Source organism: Pseudonaja textilis, chromosome 2, assembly GCF_049901715.1.
Source record: "Pseudonaja textilis isolate UNSWEBS1 chromosome 2, rPseTex1.2, whole genome shotgun sequence".
NCBI lineage: Eukaryota > Metazoa > Chordata > Lepidosauria > Squamata > Elapidae > Pseudonaja > Pseudonaja textilis.
Window position 1 is genome coordinate 70,581,635 of NC_141991.1, and position 15,287 is coordinate 70,596,921.

The following is a 15,287-nucleotide window of genomic DNA, read 5'->3' on the forward strand; positions in this document are numbered from 1 at the left end:
CTTTCAACATCTTCTTGGAATGTGAGCTGGAAAGAGGACCACCATAATAAATGACGGGAGAGCTAATTCAATAGGGCATGTTTGCAATGTTAATCCAGTATTGTTTAACTATAGACAGAAGATCTGAGAACTGCATCACAATATGGATTGGAAATAGAAGAGCCTCTTTTCCTCTCTCATTCTTCTTCTTCTCTCTCTCTCTCTCTCCTTCTCCCTCATGTGCTCATTAGAGTCTTTGGTTATTGAAGCCATACAGCTAGGATCAGGCAGAATCCCACTGTAAGCTAAAGAAAAATCATGCTCGCTCCCTCTCACACACAGAGACTGTTAGGTATAACATAGGTTACCTAACGTAGTTTGGGTAAAATAATATATATAAGCTATGATTGTTAGTTTAAGTGTGTGTCACTTTAAATGCAAAGCATGTAATTTTGGGTGTGGTGTGAAACCACCATAAGAGGGAGCAAGACAACCTGATTGATTGCTGACGATTCCCTGATGGTTTGCTGGCAATTACTGACAATTACTGGATTGCATGGTTTGTTAGCTGCGTGTTTCCCTCTACTGCTGAGTTGCTGAAAGAAGAGAGGAGTTTTTGAGTTCTTCATATCTCTCTACTGCGAGGAGATATATCACCGGACTGACATTTGTAAGTTTACTGACCTCTCTTTTCGACACTGGAATTTGCAACTGAATAATCCCTGGATGGACTGAACTAGTGACTGATATACGGACTGTTTTGACTATGATATAAATCTTACTGGAATAAACTATTTAATTAGCACTGTGTATCTGTTTTACTGAGTGTAAGCTACAAGAACGTTTATCTCACATATTTTGCCTGCCTGCCTGCCTGCCCTGCAGATCCTGCTAGGGTGTATCCCTAACAGAGACAGACAGGCTAGGTTTTCTGATAATTTTGCATTAGGATATCTTGCTAGTTTCCCACTCTCAATCAGTTACAAAGTACCACACATAGCAGCAACAACTTTGTAAGCAAGCAATTGTGCTGTGCTAGATATTTTAAAACTGCATTATTGGGAAATAACACAGCTTTTCTTTAGGTGCTAAGAGAATGAGATAACTGGGAATGAATGGCAGGGTGCATATATACATTACTTGGCATCAACACTTGTTCCTACACTATTTGCACTCAGACTGATTCTGTACTAAATCTTCAGGTTCTGGAGTCACATTATACCAATATGGTGGAAAGCACTGATTGGCAGACTGTTGTATTCTGGCCAAGTTTTGAAAATATAACTCCTCTTTACATTATCCTGTTTATAATTTGGAAGCTTTGCTACTCCACTTCTCCTTTACAGATCCACAACTCACATTTTATATGTCACATCTGATCCTCAGAAATGCCAATCTCATTTACAAGATTTAATCAGTACCACTGACACCTCCTCCCTGGAGGAGTTGAAGATTCCCTCTACTTTTTGATACAGGAAAGGGAAAGAGGAAATGGTGATTTCTTGTCCTCCAGGTTCCTAGAGAGAAATGAATGGGGGACAGAAGCCAGAATAGCCCCGGAAAGAGAAAATCAAAGGAAGTTCGTTCTGGGATTGGGTTTCTAGGAGGATGTTAAGGAAAGGGAAAAAGCTCTTAAAGGGAAATTAATATCAGAACAAATTAGCCACAATCACACACACACGCAAAAAACAATTCAAAACTAGGTAAGTTGTTCACCAAAGCAAGGGACAGATGGAAAGCATACTTCTTATACAAAGGAACATGGCTTCTAGCCTGTTACATCAATCAGGAGACAAAGAAGTGGAAGCATTTTAACCTTCATTTCACTTTAAATAGGGACTGCATTCAATTCACAGCAGTCACTGGAATTCTTTTTGTCATTAACTTGCTTTAATAAATAAAATTGCTTTAATTATCAGAACTTTGAATATCTATTGCAGTTTTTTCCCCTATATAGCTGAAAGAAGCTTGATTTCTTAATCAGATTATCTCCTTTACAATGCTTCTGAACTTTGGTATTGGACAAGACTGAAAAAAACAGACCAATCCATCCAGAGTTGTCATTTAAAGAACAAATAACCGGGCTCAAATTATCCAGTTACATTATGTGAAGACCTAGCTCTCTGAAGAAGACTATAATGGTGGGAAAGATGGAAGGAAAGGAGGAGGAAGAGGATGACCAGCATCAAGGTGGCTGGACCCAGTTACATTGGCAATGACTACACTATTGGAAGACCAGAAGACTATGGTCATGGATATTGCTGTGATCACAAGAAGTCAAAAACAACTTGATATTACACTATCAACCACAAAACCATTTTTTCCAACAGAGATTTATCTCTATCCTTATTCATATCTCATTTTTTTTCTCCATGTAATTTTCAGTATGATAGCCATACCCTGTTTTTAGTCGATTTTAATACATTACAATGAACTTAATCGTATATGAAGTTATATGAAATTAAATAAAAAATCCAGTCCTGCATCTTCTTTCCCAACTGGATGCCAAGAAGATTCCAGATGGACATGAAGAGAAACACATACTTCACTTCATAACTCCAGCAATTGGTTTTCAGAGGGACACAGTCTTTGGAACCAAAAGTAGCAAATCATATTTATGATCAGGAAGTATTAATATTACAGAATCAGGACTAGCATATTGCATAGTAAGCTTTATGAATCAGAAAAGACTTAATGTGCATAAGCGCATAATCATCCCTACTGTCCCTGTCCTATTTTTCCCAATTATTCGTACCTATTTCCTGTATTTATATTTATGTTTACTTTTATCTCTATTATCTTGTAAGCAGTTGACAAATCAAATAAAAAAAGTAATAACTGTAATCATAGCTGAGATTCAGAAACCAGAATCTTAATCCATCCACTTATTATTGGCAAAACTCTCATTTGGATGAATATAGGCAAAGCTGTAAATTATGAAAGGTTTAACTATTCAGTTATAATTTAGGGGAAAAAAGAGTAGTTTTGCTATTTCTCCACTTAAGGAAACTGTCTCTAAAACTCATAGTTCTAAGCAGTGAGATTAATCCCACCCTTACATGCATCCAATAAACATATACAATGTACTCAAGTGAAACCTAGGTTTTTGTGGAAATCCTTTGCCTTCATTAGAACATCAGTGAAAAGATGAAGAAACCTCTTCTCAAACCTCTGATTTGTGGAACATCTTGTTAGGCATTGCGTCCAATGTTTGAGAATGGACTTATATAAAAAAAGATGGCTTTGTTCAGGAAAGATAAAGATGCCTCAGATGTGACACCTTAAAATCTTCAGAGGCTGGAATCAAACACCTTATAAATATACTGTTAGGTTAAATAGCTGTTTCTCAGTAGTTTGAATACTTAGGACTTGCAATTCTGTGGGTGAGTAACCTCCAAATAGCCATATTGGCTTGCTTCATAAATCCAAATAAATTCTTATTCTCTCCTGCTGTACTCACCCTGCAGCTTTTTGCCTCCCACAGAATGCAAGATTGATCTTCTTCTAGGGTGAGTACCCACTATCCATTAAAAATGCACTATCCAGCATTTTTTCAAAAAAATATGTTTCGCGACCACAAAGCTCCCAACATTTTATAATATTGCCCTTCTTGATCATCCTTCAGCTCCAAACTCTCTCAGACTATCAGACATTTCAAACAAAGGTCCCTTTAAAAATAAAATAAAATAAAGCATGTTTGTCCTCTTCCCTCCAGAAGTTTTGATTGCTCTAAGAGATGGTAACTTCTAGTTGACCAAAAAAAAGCTAAATTGAGTCAAAATCTGGTTGGTTCTTAGATGAGAAATTCAGGTCAGAAAATCCTAAGGTTGTAATGAGACCAGAGAATAAAAGAAAATGCTGAACAAAGACAATGGCAATCTGGTTCCATTCCACGTTTCTGTCAGGAAAATTACATAGGGATTTGTGAAATTGCTGAAAGTCAAGATTGAGTTTGGATGATTAGGAGACTGGAGATTAAAACATATGATGAATGGTTATAGGAACTGGGCTTGGCTAGTCTAGTGAAGAGAAGGACCAGGGGAGACATGATAGCAGTCTTCCAATATTTGAGGAGCTGCCACAGGGAGGAAGGGGTCAAGCTATTTTCTAAAGCGCCTGTAGGCCAGACAAGGAATAATGGATGGAAACTGAACAAGGAGAGATTTAACCTGGAAATAAGGAGAAACTTTCTGACAGTGAGAACAATCAACCAATGGAACAGCTTGCCCTCAGAAGTTGTGGGAGCGCCATCAGTTGAGACTTTCAAGAAGAGACTGGACTGCCATTTGTCAGAAATGGTGTAGGGTCTCCCGCTTGGGCAGAGGGTTGGACTAGATGACCTACAAGGTCCCTTCCAACTCTGATTATCTGTTATCTGACACAGATATATTGGGCTTCCTAACTTCAGAGTTAAGAAAGTCTTTAGCTTCAATACATGGCAGGGGGGAGGGGGGGCAGCGAAGTGTGGGGAGAAAGATATCATTTGATTAAATATTCTAGGCCTAAGGATATATTGAAAAATTTCTTAACTGTGAAAAGAGGTAAAGTTTGTACACAATGTCACTATGTTCTAAAACTTCCTTTGATTCTGAGTTTTGAATGATAATAAATGACCTTATTTATATTCTATACTGCACTTTAGGTACATCCCATATTCCATGTTAGGTGCAGTTGGAAATCATGTGTAATAACCACGTTTTTAATTAAATAAAAAGATAAATAAAACACCATTGATGGGGGAGATCTGATGGAGAGACTAGAGTAAAACGATAGTGAAAATAATAAGCAGAGTTCCACAAGTTAACACAAGAGGGAGCTCATAAAGTCCAGATAGCTGCCTTGCAGGATTTTAATGGCTAAAATCCTGCAATGCTATTCAACCTGTTGAAAGATAAGACTTGTAGTTAAATTCACAGGAATGTTTGGAATGCTTGCTGTTATATGTCATCTGCAAAAAGAGACTTTTGCATTTGCATGGAAGAGTAAATATCGATGAGTAAAAATTAAAATCTAAAAGCCCCCGAATTATGTGTCTTGTGATATCTTTTAAAACAACAACCAACTAGTAAAAATATTTTTTCTACCTCTATCCCAGGGCAAAGATTATAAAATCTTATTAATAAATAACAGCTCTAGAAAAAAAAAATAGACTGAATGGTGCTTTGAGTCGATATTCAACCTAACAGTGTGTTCATCTACCAGATAAAAATCAAGGAATTTTATTTCTGATAAAAACATTAAGAGGGAATGGATTTAAGAATACCTTAGTGCAGGGAAGTCAAATTTGCAGCATCCTGTTGTTGTCATGTATCACAACTTTTTTCCCCTTCACTAAACTGGGAGTGGGCATGGCCATTGAGTGATGTACCCGGCCTGTGGGCTGCAAGTTTGACACCCTGCCTCAGTGACTTCCCCGGTAGCTACTTTACCCTTGTGGATACATATAGAATTTTGAAAGTTTAGCAATTTAGAAAATGCTTCTTAATTAGGAGGCAAGAAAGACTGTTTTCCATCTGCAATATCGCCTATATGCCTACTTACTTTTGGCATTTTTTTTTCTAGATAGGCGAGTCCATTCTAGACAGAGGAGTCCAAGAAAGACTGTTTTTCATCCGTGATACTTGCTATATTCCTACTTACTTTTGGCATTTTTTTCTAGACAACTGAGTTGAGTCCTAATTGCTGGAGTGACAACCTCTTCTATTCTTCTAAAGTCACATATGGAATTTATTCAGATTCCAAAGACATTTGGAAATACCAAAATAAAACTTTGTTTTGTCACATTTCTATTTATTTGTTTGTTTGTTTTTTTTAAAAAACTTTTCAATGTTTTATGCAAGGCAGGGACCTTGGGAGACATCTCACTCATCAATATCCTAATGCCTAGGAGACCTGCTTTATCATGTCGATTTGAGTGATTTGACATCAATGTAAGGAAGCCTTCTCTTAGAGATGTAAGTAACTTTATAGAGAGAAATCAATGGCCCAGGGCATAAAAGCTGACAAGAGGAGGATAGATATAAATGCAGAATGCTATCTTCTGCCTGATGGATAGTGTTTTTATTCAGACATAGTGGGTAGACATCAGAATTTGTAGTTCAGTCACAGGAAAAAAGAGTATATCCAGGGTGAGCCATATCAGGCTTCAGCTGGGTATATATTTCATTCTCAGTCATTTCTTCGGACCATTTTTCATGATTGCTGTGTCCTCCAAAATCAAACTGCGTATTTATGTGGAGCAACTCCGTACATATAAGTGCAAAGCTCTGCGCCAGAGTCAGGAAACAACATAGATTGGAAGATCTGCATCACCCAGTGGCACCTATTCACAAGGGCTGGATATAATCTTTTCTTTATGCAACCTTCAACATAAGTTCATTCATTTATATTTGTGTTTTATTCAATGTATGTGGCTACCCAATTTACCAGTGTGTCTCTGGATAATGAACCTGGTTAGAAGATCAACATAACAGAGATAGTATTGATTCTATTTATACAAAGTGACTACAATTCATAACACGACAGCTACCTCATGACCTGCCATCAATTTTAGCAAAGTAAAGCCATATCTTCTCACTACACAGGGCATCTCAGGCCATTTTCAGAAGGGATTAAACTCCTTAATGATATAATGTTACCAAGCACTGCTTTTAATTATGATGCCTTCAAATTATTCCAGCATCAGAGGCAGCATGTTTTTTATCAAGAGGAGTGATAACGTGGTTGAGTGACCTTGGGTCAGTCACTTTCTCAGCCCAAATGAGCACACAGGGATGCTATTGTGGAGAAAATAGGACGAGGAAGTTGCATTATATATTTGCCAACTTGAGCTACTTAGTAAGAAAAATAATAATAAAGATGAGGTAAAAATTGAATCACTAAATATTGTATTTCTATTTACTCCTGAGTTTCATAAAGGCCTGTACTGAAAAGAACCACAATACTGGGCAAAATTTCCACTGCTTTTTATTACTGCTTCTTCATTGTGGTTTAATATTCTTCTCCAAGCCTTCTACCATATGTACTGCTTTCTTTTTCTGAACATGAGTAAAGTCCAGTTTTCTTTCATTCAAGCTTGACTCCTTGCCTCCACAGGGTTTTCTTGTTTGAAATATTGTTTGATGCTATCTTCTCAGTTTCTCTCTGTCTCTCTTTTTTGAGTTCCCTTTCAAGGATCCCACCAAATCTAACTTAGATTCTAACACTGGCATTTATTGAGGCTGAATACAATAGAATATGATTTTTTATTGTCCAAGTGTGATTGGACACACAGGGAATTTGTCCTTGGTGCATATGCTCTCAGTGTACATTTTCAATACATTGAAAACTCAGTGGTGGTGTTTTCCCTAAGAGAAGAAGTGCGCATACTCCATGAGGAGTTCTCTCAGTGTATACTGAATCTTCACAGCCATAGTTTTCCTTTAAATTGCAGGCTGCCCATTTCCAAGGGATGGTTATTAAACCTGTCCTAGCTCTTAGTTTCCAGGGTTTGTGAGGTCAAATTGATTGCCAGTGTGCAATCAAGGCTATTTAGTATTTTTAAAATAGCAGGCCGAGGAAGAGGACTATAGTAATAGGTGGGCAGGAAGGGAGATAATATTTTGATAAGTGATTGACCAGATTCACATTCCCTTTTATGGACTACTTTTTATGGAGTGAATTCTGAGATCATGCCAGGGACTGAATAATCCCATTCCAATTTGGCTGAATGAGAGATAACAAAGGCAACAAAGATGAGTGTGTTGCCAAACATTAAATTTTAATGGTTACACTCACAAAAGACATTACTGTATAAATAGAGAGTCCATTTTGCCCTATGCTGGAACACATGATGGACTGTTATTCAATAATAATTTTGGAAAGATATTGCATTGGATCTTTCATTGAGTAAATAATAATATCCATGATGAATTCAAAAAAAGAGGAGAGGGTACTTGATATGAATATGATTAAGAAAATAATAAAGTTATGTGTACTGATACAAACACCCTGGGAGTAGTTCAGTTTGAGATAAAGTTTTTCTATATATCTATAGTAGATCTATACTTCTTAAACAAATAGTCTTTAGAAATTGCCATATGCTACAAATTCTAAATAATTATAGCAGGACTCTAATTAGTGAAAAGTATCTAGGAACTATTTTTTAATCCTTAGAATTTCTGTGAAATTATAGAGTAATTGATAAAGAAAGCAGTATTATGTCCAAGGCTGCATTTAAAACTGGACCAGAAGTTTCAGGTCCAGGATCTCTACTTTTCAAGAGTTTCATAAAGTCGGCACTTGCTATAAAATTCTTGAAAATCACACAAAAACAGAAAAAGGTTCCACTAAAGAAACAACCAGCCATGTTAGGCACCTTTATTTCCCAATGTGAAGTTAGAAGAACTGGAGTTTGAGGGAATTAAACAACAAAAACCCCAATGAGACAAGCCTATCCCACCTGCGATAGAAGGCCATGCCATGGACCCCATCAATCAAGGAATGTAGGCTCGTGGGCCCAAAATAAGAGCCCTTTCTGCTGTAGCTCCTGCTCTTTGGAACATCACCCCCCCCCAGGTGATATCTGCAGCTATCCTTCTGACCTTCTGAAAGGGCCTGAAGACCTGGTTCTGGCAATTGGCCTGGAGTCTTAAAGGGGATACATCATTTCCAAGGTGACTATCAGAGTAAGAGAAGACCTTACCTCACCTCTCCCTTTTCATTATTTCATTAAAATATTGTTATTGCTATTATTAGTGTTATTTATTGTTTTAATGTTTACTGGCTTTTAATCTTTGCAAGCTGCCAAAGTCACCTGTAGGCTCTATGGATGGCACAGGACAAACAAACAAACATACAAACAAGCAATCACTCCATTTCTGTTCCTTACGCGCACACATACACCCTTCAATAAGAAAGTTGAAGACAACCAAAATGGGATTTGGGGAGAAAAAAAAAAGAAAGCCATATGAAGTGGACTAAGGAAGCAGCAATAAGATCTATTTAAATTTATTTGATTTTTAGCTATGAAAGAGGGAAAACAAAGGTGTTGGAAAAAGAAGAGGAGAGGCAATGATGGTATGAAGATTTCCCAGAATTTTGTTAAGGATCCATTCATTTCTAGAACTGCGACTCTCCCTTAGACACCTACCAGGTGTCTAAGGGAGAGTCGCAGCTACCACCTACCAGACCTTCGAGGCCTACCAAATGTTTCAAATGTAAAAAGCTGTTGTGTGTATCTCTACACCTATCTATAGATGCCATGAGAATCAGAAATCTGGTTAAAGCAGCACATGTGGCATTGCATACTTTGCCAAAATCATTCTTTATCTGAGATTTTTCCAGAATTATTTGCCTTTGTCTTGGCTGCCAACAAAACAATAATAATAATCCAACAATAATAATCTTCAGCATAAAGTATATCATTCTGTCACATCATTTTGCATTAAGGGATGACAAAGATGTTCATGTCCTTATCTAGCTATGGAATACTTTCATATGGTTCTTGAGTGGTACATAAAATGATGCATGATATAGAGGATAAGTATAATCTTCCCCATTTCTGAAAGAAATGACACAAATCCTTTGCATTTGGTTACTTTATATGTCACCCAGGTGAAATACACATTCATATAATACTAAAGGTAGATATTACTTTGGGGATTTTTTAGCAGTGGCGTGCACAAAATTTTGAGATATATTGTTATTCTAACAAATTAGTGGTAGGTAATATATTAGTAAAAAAAAACCTGAAGAATTAATTTGTGTTAAGTCTTGAGATGGGTTGAAACTAATTCAAGAATTAAAAAGATTGATTTGAAGAATGATGGTTAATGAAAATAATATAAAAAACAACCCACAACTAACAACTGATTTTTCCAAGTTCTTCAAAAATATTTTCTTAAGTGAGGCAAACTGAGAGCATAAAACAGATTAGAGTAAGCCATTATTGAATAAATAGTTTCTGTTCCTCCAGTCAGTGATTGATGAATTCCTGATACAACCTTATCTATGATGATATCAAATAACTTTCAGTCATTCAATCCATCCATTCAACATCTTTGAAAAACAGAAAGCAATGTGATGAATAAATAGAAGTAAAAATGAAAGCTATATAAATGTGATGAATGATTGAATAAAATAATGATGAAAAACTGAAAAATATGTGGTGATTGGGATTACCTCAAGAAGCAAAATGAATGTACTTTTTTCTTTTGTGTTTTAAAACTTAGTATTAGACTGAAGCTTAGCATTAAGTCTTCTAAATTAGCTCTTCTAAAAACATTAGCTTAGCATTTGACATGGCTAAAGCACTTTAAACAAGGTTTGCATCCAGCTTTCAGCATACCAAAAGGTTTGCAGGTAAGTCAATTTATTTCAGCTACATTCTTACAGCTAGGGCTAGGCTAAAATGAAGTGTGAGTATCATTGAAACATATGAAATCAAATCTTTTGGTTTATTTTTCATTATCTTTATCATATTTTGAATTGGAACCTTGATTAAAGATCAATTAATGAATTAATGAAGTCTAAGTGAATAAATTAGTTGAATTCAATTATGTGAATAAATGTAATTAAATGTGCAGATACAAAACCTCAATCCGACCCTCAGATGATTAGTTAATTAATAAATCAATGTAATTAAACTTGTATAACAGAAAAAAACTCAATAAACTCTTGGGAAAAAATAAAAAAAAGTGTGAGATATACGTGCATATTGCACAAAGCCTGTTGGAGTAGGTACGTATACTCAATTTTATGGAATAAATTAACTATTTAAATGGAAGGGCCTATTTTATAAGTTATTTTAGTGTCTTTATTACAATAACAATAACAAAGCAGAATGAGGTAAAACAAAGGGTTTGTCAAAACTCAGCCATTTATAATTACAATTTGTTCTTTTGTATTAACCAATGAATGCTTTTTCCAGTTAATCAATTACATTGCATTAATTAAAGTAATTACATTACATTTACATTAATTAAAGTTTTAAAGTTTTAAAGTGAACTAAAGTTTAATATGATTATTATTAAGATGATCTTAAAAATGGAGCACGTTAAAAAAATCAAAATAAATAAAGTGGTTGATTGCATATTTTTACTCAAAGGTAAGCTCTTTTATGTTCAGAAGATTTATTTCTAATTTAGGATCTTCAGTTTTTTTCCCATTTATCATAGTTCTAGGTAAATAATAAAAAACAGCTTTTAAAAGCTGACTGGGTGACTTCTCAGCCCACTCACCTCAGAGTGTTGTTACTGTGGGGAAAATAAGAGACAGGAATATCAAATATGTTTGCTGCTTTGAGTTGAATATATACTGTATACTGATATGTATATGCACACACATATAGACAGTATACAAGTAGTCTTTAACCATTCATTGAATTACTGTTCAAAGTTACAACAGCACTGAAAAAAGTGACTTACAACCATTTTTCACACTTACGACCATTGTAGCATCCCCATGGTAATGTGAACAAAATTCAGATCTTGGCAACTGACCCATATTTATGATGGTTGCAGTGTCCTGAAGTTATATGATCATCTGATCAACTTTTGCAACCTTCTGACAAGCAAAGTCAGGGCCTGACAAGGGAAGTCTGATTCCCTTAACAACTAATTACTAATTTAAGAGCAAACAAAGGTTAGCCAACTAGTTTTCATGGCTAAGGTGGGAGTAGAACTCACAGTCTCTTGGTTTCCAGCCTGGTGTCTTAACCATAGGCTGGTTTGTCTGAATGGGTATAGAATCAATTAGCAGGTGTGTGTAGATGATTATTATTGTATTGTGATGAGTGATAGCATTAGTAAACTGCTACAACATAGGAAGTGGTTCATTATTATTATTATTATTATTTTTCTTTGTTTCCCTTTTGCTTCAAGTAGAATACAGAAGTTGGGTGTGGCAATCATGGAAGATGAATATGGCATGGGAATATGGATCTCCATGGTGACACAGGCCAGGGGGAGTATGACAGGAGTGGTGGGCTTCACATCGTAGGTAAAGGAAAATTTGTAGATTGATATAATTCTCCACTTCAGACCTCATTCCTGGATGAAAATACAGAATAACAGAGTTGGAAGGGACCTTGGAGGTCTTCTAGTCCAACCCCCTTGCTCAGGGGGATCCTATTCCATTTCAGACAAATGGCTGTCCAATCTCTTCTTAATGAGATCCTCAACAAGGATGTTAACCTTGTTGAGTGCCATAGCCTCAGACTGCTGTTGGTTAATGCTGATTCACATGTAATAGGGCTGCATTTTCTATGATATCAGTGGTTGAGCATTCATTATGTCTATTTGCACACTGCTCAAAGTAGCTCTGGGAGAGAGATGGATGGTTTCTAAATGTAATAAGTAAGTAAATACATAAATACATTTCAATAAATAAAATTTAAATGGCTTGCATTTCAAAGATATGACTTGACAAAGACATAGATGTGCCATGCCTGAAATTTGTACTTCAGGTTTGTAGATTCTTCAACAACAGCTCTGATGTTACAGTCAGAAGCAGATATGTCAAAGACTATCTGAGATCTTAGCTGTAATCAAAATGTGGTAAATGATAATTAATGAATACAATGCCGGAAGGAAAACTATCTATGTTGTATGCCTGTGAAAGTAAGAAAAAGGAGAAGGATGTAACATCTGAATGAAGGTGGAATTCAGGAATACAAACAGGGAAATCAACATCAATACAAAAAGGGAAATCAACATTTAATTATGAATAAAAGAGCTGAAATATATGTCAGGATGTAATATTGATATGGTGTAAGTTGATGTGGGTGCCTATGAAAGTAGGATTCCAGGGATTGATAACAGGTGCCTGCTATCCCCTTCTATATATTGTCTTGAATATTTCAAAAATATAAAAGACAGGAAGCAAACTCTGAAAGGGATTGATTTGGATATAACAGAAAATATTACAGCAACAATGGGGAAATTAAGAAAGTTTGAAATGATAAAAGAAACTGTTTGACCAAAATGCTATTATTTTCAACAAAGGTTTAACTTAACCAGGCCAATCATTTCAACCACTTCAATCAGGCAGATTAATTACAGATGTTATACTAAGGTTGGAAAACATGATGGAAGAAAACTATTTCCCAGCATCTGAAGAAGCAATCTCATCACCAAAGAATGCATATTTAAAAGAAATTACTAACCTCGGAGATATATCACATCCTTGTTGCATAAAAGCTCCCAAGGAGAACCACAGGCTATTAAATATCCCAAATTCATTGGTCTGGTCATTAGCTGGTTGGTCACGGCCTTCCTCAACCTCCTCATTATGCCACTCATATGGGCTGAAGCGGCTAACCAGAAAGAGGACAACGCTGACACCAATATAGGCAAAAACTATGCACATCCAGATCTCATAGGCTAAAGGATCCAGGAAGGAAAATACCCCGGGTTTGGATTTTTGAGGCTTTTTAATCATGATAGATATGCCCAGGCTCATAAAAGGTTTGGAAAAGTCTATAACTTCTTCTCGCACCAGAGTTATAGTTAAGGGTGCAACAGCCACATCAGCTCTCTGAAAAGAAAGGAAGTCAGTGTTAGAACATTCTGAATATCTGCAAAATACTATAATAAGAATACATGATGTTTTTGACAGCAAGGCTTGGATTAGGGAAGAAGCACAGCATTATACATATTTAAGATACTATAATATTACTGGGGGATTGGTTTTTGGTTTTTATGTATACAAACCATTTGAAAATCTTGAAAATACAATATACAAGTTTTTGATGTCTCAATTTGATTTATCTAATATTCTTTCCTGCATTCACTGCCTTAAAGACATGCTTGGATTTATATTACTTTATAAATGGAAAACAAGAATCATCCAGGTATGGTTTCACTATTTCCTTTTAGGTAAATAATTGTTATTTATTGTGTTCTATTAAAGCTGTTGATATGATCCTTTAATTGATGTCCCAGTACAGGATCTATGATATTTCAATTCCTTAATATCTATTCCTGCCCTCTTAAAAAATATCAGGAGATTAGAAAGATCCTGGTAGAGTGACACCTTCCCATTTATTTTAAGATGGAGATATAGTTAATTGTAAATTGTTGAACTCAAATGACTTGCTGTCAACTATATGGTATCATTCACAATATTTAAAGCAGTTTTTCATATTTTTCTTGCTCTTATTTAAAGAATAATCTCAAATAACAGCAGCAATTGAAAGCAAATGGCCACCTGTGTTGAATTATAGTAACAATATCTTTAAAGATGCTTTGACACCAACATAATACTATAATATTATATAATCATTGACTCAGAACTAGAAACTTACTCCATAGACTAGCTCTCCAACCATGCCATTCCACATTTTACTTTCAGAATCTCGAGCACCGTATTTTCCATCAGCAACAATCTGCAAGCTGTAGTTATAGCCAACATGTTTTGCAATTTCAGCAGCTAATTCTACGCAATATCCCTCATATCTCAAATTTCCTTCTAATGGTTCACTGCTCTTCTTTTGCATCACATATGGAGCTTCCTGAGAGAAACAGAGGAAGTTACATGATCAATGTTTCAATGTTTTGGCAATGAAAACTGTTCTGCATAATATTAAAATCTTTGTGTATGATGTGAAGTGCATCAACACACAAGTTAAATGTTGCCACTGCTGAAGTGCTCTAGGAATACTGCCAGGATACATTCAACATTAATAAGCTCCCGTTTAATTTTAAATATTACTCCATTTGTGCACTTTGGGATAATGGAGATAAAGCCAAGAACTTGTTCAAGTACTTGAAACCTGCTATTATATTCCAATCTTGAGCTTGATATTTTCTTGACGTTGAGACTCTCAAATTCCCAATCTCTTTCTGTAGAACTTACTGTAGTTTCCAGTCCTACAATGAGTTTTAATGTGTTGGAATCCTTAAATGGTGGCCTGTCCCAAGGGTGCTGTTTTTCAAGAGGCCTCTTGGAAAAAAAGCACCTTTGGGACAAGCATGACCTGGATGACTGAGAATCTCCATAGACATAAATGATGGCATGCACATCTCAGTACTTGTCATTCAAGCTGATGAGCAAAAGGTAGCCTAATCATAAACCATGATGCTCACTTTTTATGTAACAGATGAAAAAGAGATATATCATTTGTGTTAGCCTGTAGGCAGGCAAATGAATACATCCTTTTAGGTCACATGAGAGATTGACATTATACTTTCCCCAGTAAAAATGTTTATGCAGCCTTTTTGTTTTCCTCTTAAAATTGGAGAGAAGATTTTGACATTACATGGGAGATAGTACAGAGAATTGCTTCATGAGGATCTGTGATTCTATATGAACATATAAGTATGACAAGC

At 35.8% G+C, this 15,287-nt stretch overlaps 1 protein-coding gene across 3 annotated transcripts in view; it reads right to left on the reverse strand.

Moving 5' to 3' along the window:
* GRIA1 (glutamate ionotropic receptor AMPA type subunit 1) overlaps positions 1-15,287 on the reverse strand; it is a 248,195-nt gene that overhangs the window by 46,161 nt on the left and 186,747 nt on the right. For all 3 annotated transcript variants that reach the window (XM_087924247.1, XM_026696642.2, XM_026696640.2), the window contains exons 10-11: positions 14,264-14,470; positions 13,124-13,494 (exon numbers count right to left, since the gene is read on the reverse strand). In XM_087924247.1, coding sequence (XP_087780373.1) covers positions 13,124-13,494; positions 14,264-14,470 — 578 coding nt within the window. The remainder of the gene's footprint in view (positions 1-13,123; positions 13,495-14,263; positions 14,471-15,287) is intronic.